The 15904-nt window shown below is 35.8% G+C and overlaps 1 protein-coding gene across 2 annotated transcripts; it reads right to left on the bottom strand.

The window, feature by feature from the left end:
* Positions 1-9745: 9745 nt before the first annotated feature.
* LOC115766375 (ATP-dependent RNA helicase dbp2) lies at positions 9746-15738 on the bottom strand. 2 transcript variants are annotated; one of them, XM_030710274.1, is made up of 3 exons: positions 15273-15738; positions 12097-13726; positions 9746-11632 (listed from the first exon to the last, which is right to left on the bottom strand). In XM_030710274.1, the coding sequence occupies exons 2-3, from the start codon at positions 13606-13608 to the stop codon at positions 10283-10285; spliced, it is 2862 nt and encodes a 953-aa protein (XP_030566134.1). In that variant the 5' UTR covers positions 13609-13726; positions 15273-15738; the 3' UTR covers positions 9746-10282. The 2 variants fall into 2 exon arrangements, with proteins under 2 accessions (XP_030566134.1, XP_030566135.1); XM_030710275.1 differs by lacking the exon at positions 15273-15738 and adding an exon at positions 14296-14315.
* Between the last annotated feature and the right edge of the window lie 166 nt (positions 15739-15904).

Below are 15904 nucleotides of genomic sequence, written 5' to 3' on the forward strand. Positions count from 1 at the left end.
CATATATACATGCATATATGTATAGATAATATATACATATATATTTTTTTTAAATCTAATATTTTGCCTTTAGTCAGTTACATATTAATTATGAATATATATATATATATATATATATATATATATATATATATATATATATATATATATATATGTGTATACAGCATACGTGAGCACGCGTATGTATTTTGGCAAATTCCTCTGCTCCCACCACCCACCCCCCAACACCTCCCACTAATTGTATGTATCATCGCTTATAAGGTTAAGGCTTAGTTTTACATCTGTAATATAGTACATGAGTTAATTCATGCAACAATCCCTCAACCCCAATCAACACACAATTTGTTCATAAATCAACAGCATTAACAAACAAATGTAATACATCAAATTTTGTGCAGTTAACAGACAGTACAATAACAATAAGTTAGAAGAAAACAACAACAACAAACAAATCAACAAACAAACAAACAAAAAAAAAAACAGTTGCTATATATACAATACATTTATTTTGGGCACAAATATAGAGTTTTTTGTTCTTCATTAACTGTTAAACCATCTTCAAGTCATAACTTTTAAAGAAATATTTAAAAAGTCAAGCATATATTTTTATTTAACAACAACAACAATCACTAGCGCTTAAGGCAGCAATTTAGCTGTAAAATAAAGAGAGACAGAACCCAACAACACATTAACAAACAAACAAAAAAACAAACAAAAAACATACATTTAATATACTTTATATAAGTTATTACAAAAGATCAACCTTAATATATGCATACTCGATATTCATTTTAAGCAATTTTCAATGTAATGTTTCTAGTACTGGCAGGATATGTCGGTAGCTTGTATTCGTAAGATCCATAAAGACTTGAGAGCGAACAATATTATTATCGGAGTAGCTATTGAAACTATGTATTGGGCCCAAACAATGCCCAACCTGGTACTCGAATGTGCATTTAAGCTGTGTAAAGACTTGCAAAAGACTTCTTATTTTTTTGTTCGATTTAAGTTGCTTTAATATCCAAACTTAAGACTTATATATATATTTTTTTTAAAAGACGTTTTTTATTCGGTTAGATATATATACATGATCATATATATTTATTTCTGTCAGATAGAATACACGTACGCAATTTCATTATACAAATCATAAAACACACACTGTCTCAATTAAATGTTTGCCATACCCGTAATTTTAAATGTATTCATTTTTTGTTTAATTTTTTTATATGAAACTTGAAGCTATTGTTTTTTCTTTTTTTTTTTTTTGGCCATATATGCTAGTTTCTTTTACAAACTCAAGCTATTTTATTAAATGCAGTTTAGCACGTTTATCTTTGGCGAATTTGTCGGAGTCGAAGTCGGATTCGTGTCGAATTTTCGTTATGATCTCTCGAAAGTCGTACATATGTATGTATGTATATGTTTGGGTATGTTAAACTAAAGCGATTCATATGCAACATACATTATTTGCAAAAGAAAACAAAACAAATACCTCGTATACATTGAGCATTAAATAAATAATAGTAAGCCATATATATACACACATAACAACAAAAGGCAGACAAAGTGCATTCAGCATTCAGCAAACAATAAACGATAGCGAATAACGCTTATTTTACACATAAACAAACAGCTGCAAAATAACATTTATTAAATTGTAATTTATAACTAATCGAATGTTGTTACAATAGTCACGAGAAAACAAACAAATAATATTAAAATTGAGCCCGTAGCAAACACTATATATATTTTTTAAAAAACCAATTGTAAAATATTGCAAAATACAAACAAAAACAAATACGAAGGCAGAAAGTTGTGCCGCGCAGCTTGCTATTAAGGAACTGTATCTATTTTTATTAACAACAAAACAAAGAACAACTTTTTTTTTTTTGATTTGGCTTGTAAAAACACGTTGAAACCTACTCAAAACGAATGTGAAAAACGCAAAAATAGGAACTAGTTAATAACAAACAACAAAACAAATAACTAATTGAGGGACTGTAGAGCCCAAAAATATTTAAATCAAATGAAAGTATTATGTATCAAACGCAAAAATTAAAGACGGCAAGAATATTTATATATATAAATAAATATATATATGTATGTATACATACTATATTAACGTACATATATAGAATGTATAACTAAAAGAGATAATTAAACACGATAAGCCAGCAAGCGCGAATTATGTTAAAATGCAAAAAAAAAAAAAAAAAACAAAATTAAAGATAAAAACAGTTAACTTTATGTATAAATTATAAAATGCGACAACAAGCAGATGCAGATGGTATTTTAAATAAAAATTAAAAAAATTATTTTGCAAATTGTTCTTTTTATTCGACTATTTTAAAGCAAGATAAATTTATCGTATTCAATATTCAGCCATGAATATGGCCAATGAAATTTTACCATGTGGTAAAGTAGGCAGCAAATTTGCAACGAACTTCTAAAGTAGGGAAAGCAAGCTTTTGATGTTTTAACTGGATTACTTTCTATATAAACTATAATATTTAACAAAAGTTAACTGAAAGGCACTACAGATCTATACCTAGGCGCTGATTTCGCAGAGTTAATATGAACATCAATAGGATCGGCTAAACTTATGTAGATTAGTTCTAATTTTTTTATACCCTGAACCCATTAAAAATAGGTATAAGGGTATATTGTATTTGTGCAAAATCCAAATGTATGTAACAGGCAGAAGGAAGCATCTCCGACCCCATAAAGTACATATATTCCTGATCAGTATCAATAGCCGAGTCTATCTAGCCATGTCCGTCTGTCTGTCTGTCCGTATATATGAACGCAAGGATCTCAGAACCTATAAGAGCTAGAGACTTGAAATGTAGATGCTCCTAGTTCCCGCGCAGATCGAGTTTGTTTCCGATAATCGATAACTTACTCCGTTTCCAAGCAATCGATAAAAATCGATATCCTGTTTTTTGGGCAATTTTGGTAAATGATAAGAGCTAGAGTCATCAAACTTGACATATAGCTTCTAAAATAGAAAATATATATGCATTTGATGTTGGAAGAAGAGGGTTCAGGGAGCTCCCGACTAGAACCTATTACTTGTTTATTCATATATAATTATACATGAAAATACATTCTTACCCAAATGTGTACGATGATAATTTTGCCATCTTTCTATGATAGAGATTTTTAGAAGTAGAAAGCGGGTAATAGCAGGATAATACAACACTTACAATTAAAATCAGTGCAGGAAGACCTGCACGGGCTACTTGAACTCGTGAGAATCGCATAGTAGGGCGGGAGGTTGGCTTCATAATGTATGTCCATACATACAGGTACACAAAAAAAGTTAATTGCGTGACGGAACATTACAATACAAAATCTTAAATTAAAATGAATGCAGGAAGACCTGCGCGGGCTACTTGAATTCGTGAGAATCGCATAGTAGGGCGGGAGGTTGGCTTCATACATACATGTACACAAATAAAGTGTATTGTCGGCCGGAACACTATGAAACAAAGATGAAACCAAAAAAAAATGTGAGCTCCCATCAACTACGTCCACATTTCGGACTTGTTAAAAATTACTCACCAGACGGTTCCCTTATAAAATCATATTGATGCGCAAATTGTTTAAAAGTGTTTTTTTGTTTGTTTATTACATAGATATCATTCGCTTTGTAAACATACATATTTATGTAATTAGGTTTGCCCGAATAATTTTACGAATATGTATTTCAGACCATCTCTATAATTAGGGCTAGGGGTGCGGGGTTTCAGGCGGCTTGTTAAAGGAGTGGTAATTTTGCGTATGTGTGTGTGTGTGTGTGTGTGTGTGTCGCTTAATATACGTAAGATAAATTGGTTACATTAAGTTTGCATTATTTTCTTGATGCACATGTTTAACGCGAACTCGACATCGAATTACATCAATTAAACCGACATGCACGTACATATGTATTCATGAGTACAAATACATAAGTTGTATATATGTATGTGTATGTGTATGTATATATGTATATATATATATTTTTATAATATATTATATATCATATTATAATAATTTTTGAATGTGTGTGCATTGTTTGTGGATGTACTTAAGCTCTAAACATTTTATTTAAATAAGTAAGTTTTCTTTAGCATGTTTACAATTTTTTTTTTTTTCATTTTCATTTTCATTTTTTTTCTGTTTAGTTTTCAAATTACATTTTGTCCACTGCGTATGTTTCCAGCGTGTTTAATACGCAATCTTTGAATCAATCTTTCGTTAGTTTTAGTTAACATTTTTTCATTGTTTAAATCTTAAAATCATACATCATGTATGTATGTATGTATGTTTGTTTGTATGCATCTGTATATGTATGTTTAAATGCACGCTCGTTCGAAATGGCTAAGAATCTGCATTTGCTTACACAAATTGTATTTGTTTGTGTTATCCTTTCGTTTTTTTGTTGTTTTCGTTTTTTCTTTGCTAAGACAACAAATATATTAAAAAAAAAAATTATTTGTATATATATAAAGAAAATTTCTCATATGTTATTCCCCATTCAAATTAACCAAATAGCTTATACATGTGATAAGAGGTGTAGCTGTTAAGTGTGTGTGTGCGTGTGTGTGTGTGTGTGTGTGTCTGAGTGTTAGTGTGCGAGGTTTTAAAAACTAGTTTGTATAAATTGTTGGCTTGCTTTTTAATATTATGCTTTATTAGAAGTATATTTAGTAAGTTCATATATTGAAGTATTTAGAACGTTCTGCTCAATTTGTTGCCGAAATACAATATCATGACAATAATAAATATTTCTTGTATATCGATTATCGATTATCGTCAATTGTCATCGTCAAATGTCATTGCCGATATAAGTATGTACGTATGTATGTATGTACGTATATGCACACATATGTACTTATGTTATGTGGATACACGAGCAATGTTAACATTTAACGTATGTATCTACGTATTTCTACACATTCCTTTTTATTATTTTGTAACTGTATCACAATTGGGTTTCACGTTTTCTACCACGTTCTCAACTTCTTACTGTTTCCTTTTCTTTTCCATTTTTTTTTTTTATTTTTGTATTTTTGGTTTTGCTTTACTCTATATACCTTTCATACCATTTTAGCTATTATGCGGCCAAAATTTCAAAATTTTGCTTATCACTTACAATGCTGCCTTCGTCTTTTTGTTTTGTTTAATTTTAACAGTTTCTTTAGGTTTCGACTTTGCCAATTTGTTGTTATTTTTGTTTTTAGCTGTACTTGTTTGATTTGCTTGTGTGAAAATTGTTTGTTGTTGGAAAAAAGGTGCATTTAACCTTGGCGCTTAACAGTATGTAGTATGTATGTGTATGTGTCACTGTTGTCTGTGTGCATGTGTGTCTGCATGTGTGTCTGTATGTGTGTGTGTGTGTTTGTGTGTGTGTGTGCATTTTTGGCAATTGTGCGCTGTCAATTGTTTTGTATAAATGCATTTTCACTCACTTCATAACCAGCGGCTGGCTTTTGATAAATGTATGTATTGTATTGCATGTGGTTCTAGGTATATATACATATGGTATGTATGTATATGTATATATATATATAAAGGTATATAAAAACAAAATGAATGATATTTAAAACAAATGATATACGACGCTTGAAGCAAAGTAAATACACACAAAAATCATTTACAGAGAAATACAAAATACATATTTACTATAACGGCATATTTTGTTTCATCTTATTTTGGCTGCTTGTTGCGTTTTTTTTTTTTTTTTTTTTCTTCTACTAAACAAACACAAATCGAAACGTCAGCGACCCGTTTCGTTACGTTACGTTGCAATTATGTTACGTTACGTAACGTTACGTTGCGTTGCGTAGTTTTTGTTTACTTTTTGGTTTTTTCAAAAGTTGCATTTTTCATACTTTCAAAAATATATGTTCTATATCATTTTTGTATATGTACATATATATATTTGTAAAAATATATACATATATATATATAATTTTATATAGATAAGAGAGAGAGACTGAGACTGAGACAGACACAGTAAGTTAAATAGTTTAAGAGACAGAGAGAAAAAGACAGAGAGAGAGACTGAGTAAAGTTTAGCAAAATGTTTGCCTCATTTTTACAAGTTGCAGTAAATTTTCATTAACGTTTTTTTCAATTTTTTTGTTGTTTTTTTTTTCTTTGTTGCATCTTTTCAGTTAGTTACGCTTAAATTTTATCAGTTTCAACTTTTTCTCTTTTTTTTTTGTTTGTTTTGTGTTCTTGTTTCGTTTAACTCTGTATGTATATGCGTATGTTTACTTGTGTCTGTGTGTGTGTGTGTGTGTATGTGTATGTGTGTGTGTGTCTGTGTGAGTGTATGTGTTCACAACAACTTATAGGTAATACAATACAAATATCGCCTTTAGAGGTTTTGTTTCTTAAATAAAAAAAAGAATGTGTGCCTCATATCATCCATAATACATATTTAATAGCCATAAAGCATTGGCTTTGGTTTAGCCATCAGACATTGCCTATATATATATATATATAGTGTGTGTATATATATATATAAATATATATATATACATGACAATAATACAAATACATAACATATATATTCAGCCTGTATCGGCGGCTTGGGCTGTTATTTCATTTGTTTTTTGTTTTTTTCTCTTTTTTTTTTATCGTTTTAAATTGTTTATTAATTAGTATTTTTTATAAGTCTATCACATCATCACAATTCGGTTGCATAAAAAAATGCCTAGACAGCGGGCGGGGCTGGCCGGGAGGGCGAGGTCTACTGGGCCAACACAGCACCGGCAATGCCTGGGTCGATTTTTTCACTTAGTAACATTGTGTATACATATACATATAAAAAATAATATAGTTTTTAGTTTTCAGCTTCTAAAACAAAATGATAAGAAAACAAATTTAAGCGTATGAGAGTTCAACAGAAAAAAAAAAATAAAAATAAAAAATAGTATTCTAAACAGAACAAAATGAAACAAAATAATAATTATAATTATAATAAACAATGTCTTCCACTTATGGTATTCGTTCATATATATATATATATATATATATTATTTATGACATATATATATATATATATATATATATATATATATATATGTAAATATGTATGTATTTTCTCTTCTTTTAAATGTAGTTTTTGTTACAAGGAGATCCATGTGGTGTGATATATACTTTGTTGTCTTATTTTCCTTTTATTTTCCTAAGACATACACATCTATGTATATAAATCATTGCATATATATATATATATATATATGATATATATAAAAAAGAAATTTCGCTGTGTTACAACAACATACTCTACGTGTTTTTCCCTTGCGTCCTGTCTCTTTACTGCTTAACTTGTTTCGTTTCTTCAACTGATATTTATTTTTATTGTTCATTTTCTTTATAATTTATTCTATTTTCTTTTCGTTTTTTTTTTTTTTTTGCTATTCTCTCTGCTTTTGCTAGCTTTGTACTGCTTTTCCGTTTTGAGGATGAACTTAGAAAATTGTTTAATACTAAATGTTTTGTCTGCGATTCGGGCAGAAGGTAAAGCAAACTTATTGCGGTTCCATTTTTAATTTGGGCAACAACTTGGACCAAGATGGCTAACTAATTAACTTGTATATTGGAATCAAATATGCTACTCTCCTCATCAGGGGGGTGGGGGTGAGGGGGTGGGTGTTCTCGATGAAAATTTGTCGGTACATACTAATATGATATAAGAATGATGATAAATGATAATGAAACCTCGGGCTACCACACTAAAAAAGGAAATAATTTGATATATGTATATATATATGTATATATGCATTCCTGTTCTGTATTGTTATTATTATTCTTATTATTGTTGTTATTTGTTGTCATTTGTGAATGTCTGTTGTTTGTGTTCTGCATTGTACATATTGAATTAACTTGTTTCCTGTTTTATTTATGGATGAATGTGGCGTATTTTCTTTTTCTTATATTTCTTGCTTTTTTTTTGTAAATATTTTTATTGCATTTAAATTAATGAAATTTTCAACTTTTTTCATTTTTCATTTATCATTTCTCCAGTATTTGCATAGAACTTTTGAAATCAAAAAATAACATTGCCTTCTGCGAATGTGAATATATTCAGTTACATACAAAATAAAAACATTAGCGTGAATATTTTCCATTTTACGCATACGGAAATAGGTTAACATTAAAGAAGAAAAACAAATCATGTAATAAAATAATGTTAAATCACGTTTCGCCTTTTCGTTTTCAACTTCAAGATACGCATACCAAGCAAATATATGCATGACTATATATATTTATAAAAAAAAAAAGAAAAAAAAGTTTATATAAATATTACTCGAACATTAAAGTGTTTTTCCAATACATATTTCATTGTATTTTTGTTGTTGTTGTTGTTGTTTAGATTCGTTTACATACTTCTACCAAAGCAGCGCTGCTTTTTTGCCCTGTGCTGGGGTTATTATAATTTCTAAATATTTCATTTAAATTTTCAGTGCGATTTCGCAATTTTACTTTCATCGAAAAACGATTAGCTGCATTTCTCTCTTTGTGTGTGTGCGTGCGTGTATATGTGTGTGTGTCGTGTGGGTGTGTGTGTGTGTGTGTGTGTGTGTGTGTGTGTGAATGTTTGTCTGTATATTATATTAAATCAGAATTTATATGTTTTCAGCTTGTTGAGTATTATTAGCTTAGTTTGTTATTATGGAAATATTTTGTATTTATCATTTTTGTATATATTATATAAGCAAACCGTTAATTTCATACCAACCAGGTTAGTGAAAAGGTTTTAAAAATGTTCTTTTCTCGTTTTTGATACAATTTTCTGTTAATTTTCGTATGTGTGTGTGTGTGTGTGTGTGTGTGTGTATATGTTTTTAACAAATTACTAAAATATCTTGATGTTGTGGTTTATCTTGTTGATATTTATGTATACGCTTTTTGTGTATAGCACCTTAAAAGTATGGTTTGACAATATGCATAACAAATTGTGTGAATAGTAAAAAATGTGTGTGTGTGTGTGTGTGTATGGGTGTGTGTGTGTGTGTGTATGGGTGTTTGTGTGCTTTGTGAATGTGTGTTTGTGTGCGTGTGTCGTGTGTGTGTGTGTAAGTGTATGGTTAACAAAAAAAATATTTAGCACATTTTCAAAATCAAATGAACAGAAAAAAATCATTATAATCACTTAACTCTTTAACATTCGAAGAACATGCAATTTGCTGCTCGCGAGCGGAGATTGCTTAAAAACTAGATAAATATTTCTAGTTATTAACTGTTGTTGCAGTTCTTTTGTACGGAGCGTTGCATAAATGTTGTGGTTAACAGCAAGGCGACAGTTATAACGGCGCTGTTATCGGTCTCTGCAGCTATACCGAATTGTCAGAGATGGAGAGAGAGAGAGAGAGAGAGAGTGCAGTTAACAACATTGATGCTCGAAATGAAGCTCAGCTTTTGTGTCTCTACTTACCTATACGTTTGTTGTTGTTGGTATTGTTGATGTTGTTGCTGATGCAGTTGCCGCCATGCGAATAACTCAAGCAGTCTGTGTGTTTGTTTGTATGTGTTTGTGTTGCACAAAAAAAAAATATATATAATAATAAATATCAATGGAAATGAAAATCCACGTATCTATATATGTATAGTTAGGATATATGTATATGCATATATACGAAAGTTCTAAGTAAAAAGGGAGTAACTTGTGCTTCTGCAAATTTGTTGTTATTTTTTCTGTTTGTTTTTTTTGTTGTTGTTTTCAAACTCGTAAATTGTTGCCATTTGTGTCCGCGTTGTTGTTGTTGTTGTAGTTGCTTGCCTGCCCATTGGAACGTTGCTGGTGCTGCTGTTAATTAACAGCGCTCAGCGTTAACAGTGGTGTAATAACAGTTGATGTAAAATTGAATCGATTGAATCGTACGAGTTTACATTATGTATACACTGCATACATATATACATCATTATCGAGCAGACACAAGCAAATAGACATCCTCTACATCACATATGAATGCTCATTAAACAATTCATTTAAATATATGCATATAGAATATGTATAACTTGTATGATTCGAACGACTCGAGTCGAGTCACTCTCTAGTCGATTCACAATTATGACTGTTTATTAATTCGTTATGCGTGTTCAAGTGTGTTTTGGGGTGTGCGTGTGTATGTGTGTGTGTGTGAGTGTTTTCTTTTCTTCTTCTGCTACTTCTGCTTCTTCGGCTTCGTCTGTTGTGGTTGTGTCTGTTGTATTTGCGCTTCATTTTGGGTGTTGCAGTTGTGGACTCTTGGAAAAAAGAAAGACTGGTTTTTGAGCCATCTTAATGCTGGCCAGCCTGCTCAATGGCAGCGCCCGGCCCGGGCCCAGCCACGGCTGGCGCAAACTGATGATGCTGTGCCGTATAATAGGTGGCCGGCATATTGAACTGACTGGCATAGGGATTGGTGCCAGGTGCTGCGGTTGTTGTCAGCACGCCCGCCGCATCGTACATATATGCGGTGCCAGGTGCGGCCGCAACCGGTGCGCGTCCAGCGCCACCGGCAACAGCAGCCGCTGCAGCGGCCGCAACAGCCGCTATTGGCGGCGAATTGGCTGGTGTATAATGCACCATCGGTGTGCTAACACCAGCCGGTGCATATTCCTTAAAGGTTTTATCATCGCCGCCAGGATGTTGCTTTGGCTTTTGCTGTCCCTGCTGTTGCGGCTGCTGATAGTGTGGCGGTGGCTGTTGCTGTTGTTGTTGATAGTCACGTTTGGGAAACTGCTGGAAACGTGGCATGCCACTGCCAGCGGCCGCTGCATTCGGTACAAATTGTCCACGTCCCCGATAATTTGGCGGCATAAATGCGCCGGCCTGTTGACCCAAATGCGGCTGACCGGCATTGTGGGCACCAGCTGCACCTCCAGCACCGCCGGCAGCACCATTATGGCCCATTATGGCACGCGGTCCGCCATTGTTGAAGGGCGCACGGGGGCGATAAGTGGCGCTGCCATTGCGATTGGCGCCATCGACACCCGGTTGCTGGTTAATTGCGGATCCAGCTCCGCCGCGATTCCAGTTGCCAACGTTGCCGCCAACGCCGGAGCCGCTGCCATTCGGCTGATAAGTGTTGCCGCCAGCGGCATATTGCTGCTGATAGCTGGCGCGATTATTGTAGCCATTGTTGGGTCCAATGCTGTTGCCCGCCTGATAGTTGAGCGGATTGCTGCGCTGCTGATAGACGCCGGTCGTATTGCCGCCGCCATTGCCATTGTTATTCCAGCGCTTATTGCCGCGATAATTGGCCGAATTGGGCATAGCACGTGCCAGTTCGAGCAACGCCTGTGACGGTGTCTGTCCAGCCTCCTCCAGGACCGAGATCAGCTCGCGTGCCTGCTTGGCATTGTCCGGTGTAAAGAATGTGTATGCCGTGCCCAGCTGCTGGCAGCGTCCAGTGCGTCCAATGCGATGCACATAGTTCTCCGATGAGTTCGGATAATCATAATTAATAACAAACTGCAAATCCTCCACATCCAGGCCGCGCGATGCCACATCCGTAGCAATCAATATGTTTGACTTGCCGTTCCGGAAATCCTTCAGCACCGAATCGCGCTCACTCTGCGACTTGTCGCCATGTATAGATGTGGCTGTATAGCCCTCGCTGCGTATTATCTGCAATATGTCCTCCACCTGCGAAAAGACAATTGTTTAGTAAGGCTTACGACTAATCCAATTATGGGTTGCGCTACGATCACATTTTCTAAAAAAAGGAACTAATGCACTTCTTCGTCTTTGTCCGTCTGTCTATTGAAGCTAGATAATTGAAGTTTAGAATATATATCCAACCGATAAGATTCGTGTGAAGCTTTTGACAATTACAGCCACTTAGAGCTGAGCTCACAACTGTCCGAATATGAGCTTAAGTTTCGCAATCAAAATTAGATGTTAATATTTCCAAAATAGTATTGCTGAAACATGACTAAATCCCGCTTTTTATAGCTCCTGTATAAAAGTCTAATAACCGACTAAACTTAGAGCAAGCCTTAATTCGATTAATTGCCTTGCTTGAATCTTATCTTCTAAACTACAAGAAAATTGGAGTGTCCTTTGCAAATTTAATCTTAGAATTGTGATTTTGAATAGACGCAACTCACCTTGATTTTTGTCTCCACAAATATGATAATTTTGTTGCCATTGTTGGCAGCATTGTTGGTGGTTGGGGCAATATCTTTAAGTAATCGCACCATGCGCTGTGGCTTCTCGTTCTCGTTGCAGATCTCAACGATCTGTCGTATGTTGTGATTGGCCGACAAATTCATTGAACCGATATTGATCTGGATGTAATCGTTGAGAAAATCACCGGCCAATGCCTGCACCTCCTTGGGCCAAGTGGCCGACCACATCACAACCTGGCGATCCGGACGTATTTGCTCAATGATCTTGCGTATTTGGGGCTCAAAGCCCATGTCAAGCATGCGATCGGCCTCATCCAGGACAAGATATGTGCAGCGCTGCAAGTTGGTGTTGCGATTCTCAAGGAAATCAATCAGACGTCCTGGCGTGGCAATAATAACCTCGACGCCGCGCTCTAAATCACGTGCCTGCGGCACCTTTGAGGAGCCACCGAAAATGCATGTGTGCCGTATCTCGGGCTTGCACAGATGTCCATAGTCTCGCACCACCGACTGAATTTGCTGGGCCAGCTCGCGTGTGGGTGCCAGCACCAAAGCAATCGGTCCCTCGCCGCGCATAATGGGCGGCTGGTTGCCAATGTGCACAATGGCGGGCAGCATGTAGGCCAGCGTTTTGCCGGAGCCCGTTTGGGCAATGCCAACAAGATCACGTCCGCTCAGGGCAATTGGCCAGCCTTGTGCTTGGATGGCTGTTGGTTTGGTGAAGCCCTGGCGCTTCATCTCATCGATAATGTGGGGCGGGAGTGAGGACTCCTCGAAATTGGCCACCGGATGTGGCAGCTCATTGCCCGAGACGGTTATCTCCAGCTCGTGACGCATCTCGGCCACAGCCTGTTCGCTGCGATTCATTGTATTTGGATGCATGATATAGAAATCCTTTTGAAATGGCTGCAAATTCTCCCAGTGCGGCTTTACCAAATTACGTCCTGGATTCTTCGCCTTCTCACGCTGCAATTCGGCGCGCTCCTCCTTCGACAGCATACCCAATGCGGCTGCATTGTAATTGGCACTGCCGCCGCCGCCCTGATAGCCGCCTCCATTGCCCATGCCGTTGTGAGGCTTCTGATAGCGTTGCGTATAGTTTGGATTCTTGGCACGGGGTCCGCCCTGAAAGGCTATGCCATTGGCGCCAGCAAATGCGCCATTCTGCATGGCATTGCCACCACCGCCGCCGCCGGTACGATAGGGATTGCCACCGGCGCCCATGCTAATACCATTCTGAATACCATAGGTCATGACACCATACGGCTGGCCAAAATGCATTCCTCCAGCTGCGGCGCCGCCGCCGGCACCATTTAAAGCTGCCGCATTGCCAGCAGCGCCGGCAAAGCTATTGCGCGGATAATAGGGACGTTCATGGCGCGGTCCATTGCCGCCGCCAGCAGCTGCACCGCCGCCGCCGTTGCCATAGTAGCCGCCCGTGTGCTGCTGCTGGACGCCGCCAGCGTTCGGTGGATATGCGCCAGCGTACATTGGTCTTCCGATCACTGCGTGTGGGTTTTCCTTTGATTTAAGTGTGTGTGTGTGTGTGTTGTGTGTCTGTGTGTTGCTTTGCCGTCTACGCTTTCCTTTGCCGCTTTTTAATGTCCGCCTGGTTAGGACAAAAAAAAAATAAATTAGGAATAACAAATAACAATCAACATAAATCCAAAAAAAAAAATATGAAGCACAGAAAAATTCCCTGCAATTAAAAGTTGACAGCAAAGTATTAACAGTGCTATGTTAATAACATTTATTGCAATGCCCAACTGTCACACAAATATGTGAACTTTGTTCGCTGCGGTTTGCTCTCATCATACTTTAAAGTTTACTCGTATGCCTCTTATTTGTTTATATGCAATATATACAAAATAGCTAAGAGCCCCCCCCTAATCAATATGAAACTTTTTGAATATGAGATGTTATAAACAAACGTTGCCTTAATATTACTTAACAAATATTTATTTTTGAATATAATTTTACTTAAATGTTTAATTGTCTATCATGCGCCAGCAATAAATAAATAGTCTAGAAACTGCATAGGCTTCAGCCGAAGCCAGGCATCAAATTTAAGGAATTTCACATACATATACACTTTCAATTGGAGTATCAAATAAATTATTTGAAAAGTTTCTTCATTTCCTTTTCTTTTTTTGTATGCAACATTCTGATGTTACCCACCTGATTTGTTGTTAGCTTTTGTGCCGAAATGTAAGAAGTGCACAAACACAAACGCAATTTGTAAGTAGGGTTAAGATGTTTTTTATTTTATTTATTTATTTTTTTTTTTTTTTGATAAACAAAGTATTCCTATCAACTTCTATCAAAAACTGAGAGACTAGGGTTTTGCATAGAAATTGACAGACGAACTATCGGCTATATCGAATTTTCTGTTAATGCTGTCAATATAATACTCCATGGATATGTCACTTTAAAATGTCAAAACTAACATACTCCTCTGCAACGTTGACAGAAACTAATGTTTTTCTTTTTGCATTTTGGAAGTGTGTATGTATAAAAATAATGACTGCAGACCCGATGCTGTTAACATCACAATAACATGTGACATGGCTACCACACACACGCACACATACACATGAGCAGGTGAATAACAAACACTAATGCGTACACATATGCAACTATGTATATAAAATATATACAAATTACTGTTGTGGTTCGACTGAGCCAGGGTTCAGGATCAAGTCGTTTGGTGGCCGAACAACCACATGCAGACTTTTTATACAACATTATTAAATATATGCACATGCATACATAAGCATGCATGCATGTAAAATATACCTTTGTTGCGGAATTGCACTTAAGTGTTGATTAGTTTAGTAACGCCTGCAATTGAAGCACACAGCGGCGAGAGCATTCGTTTCTACTGCCTAATTCCATAAACTGCATATAAAATGTACCATAACAGCGAGCCCCTTGGCGTCTGCTCGCCCCCTCCGACAACAGCTAATGCGGCACACCACTCGCGCAAAAAAAATCAATACAGCATCGCCAGCGGCCGACCAAAAGGGAAGAAAAAATGAATAGAAAGAGAGCAACACGCAGAACTGCACATACGCACACACACACACATGTACGCACAAAGTATTCATATGTATATACACACATACAGAAGCACAAATCGTAGCACATTTACTTACCCTTTATTTTCGTGTTAGTTGTTAACTTTGAATAATTTTGATCTACTTTGAAACGTTGAACAAAATATTTGTCGTTTATTCGTCGTAGTTGATGCGGTCGCGTGTAAATCTTTTATGCGGATTTCGAGACAAATTTGTTTTTTTTTTTTGTCGATTTTTTCGTCGTCACGCCTAGTGTAAGAAAACTAGAGCTAGAGCTTGAAATTAATTGCCTTTAACACTGAAAACTAACTTTAAAGCTAACTAAAAGTGTACTTTGTTTTACACTATTTTATGAAAAACTAATTCCTATTACTTTTCTTGTGTATTTGTATATATATTTTTACAACAAAAAAAGTTTTGCAAGATGGTAATTTCAGCAATTACCACCAATGTGAGAAGAGAGTTGCAAGCGGATTTTGTTATCGTATTTGCATGAGAGAGTAATCGATTGCGCGATAGCTATCGCATACCTTCCGCTGTTAATTGTGAATGCTGAAGATTGGCCTGTAACCCTAATCGTTACTAGAGCCAAGCGATATTTTCAATTGCGACTTACCGTGCTAAATAACTGACTGCGATATTCGAAAGAATCCAAATATATTTAAATTCAAAATAAAACATTTTCTGACAATGGCCATGCGTATATATTA

Source organism: Drosophila novamexicana, unplaced genomic scaffold, assembly GCF_003285875.2.
Source record: "Drosophila novamexicana strain 15010-1031.04,08,12 unplaced genomic scaffold, DnovRS2.1 tig00001151-arrow-arrow-pilon, whole genome shotgun sequence".
NCBI lineage: Eukaryota > Metazoa > Arthropoda > Insecta > Diptera > Drosophilidae > Drosophila > Drosophila novamexicana.

Excerpts from the sequence above, each read along its gene's own strand:
- LOC115766375 (XM_030710274.1), bottom strand. The coding sequence starts at position 13,608 with ATGTACGCTGGCGCATATCCACCGAACGCTGGCGGCGTCCAGCAGCAG. Across the intron at positions 11,633-12,096 it reads TTGTGGAGACAAAAATCAAG|GTGGAGGACATATTGCAGAT; the intron begins GTGAGTTGCGTC and ends GTCTTTTCGCAG.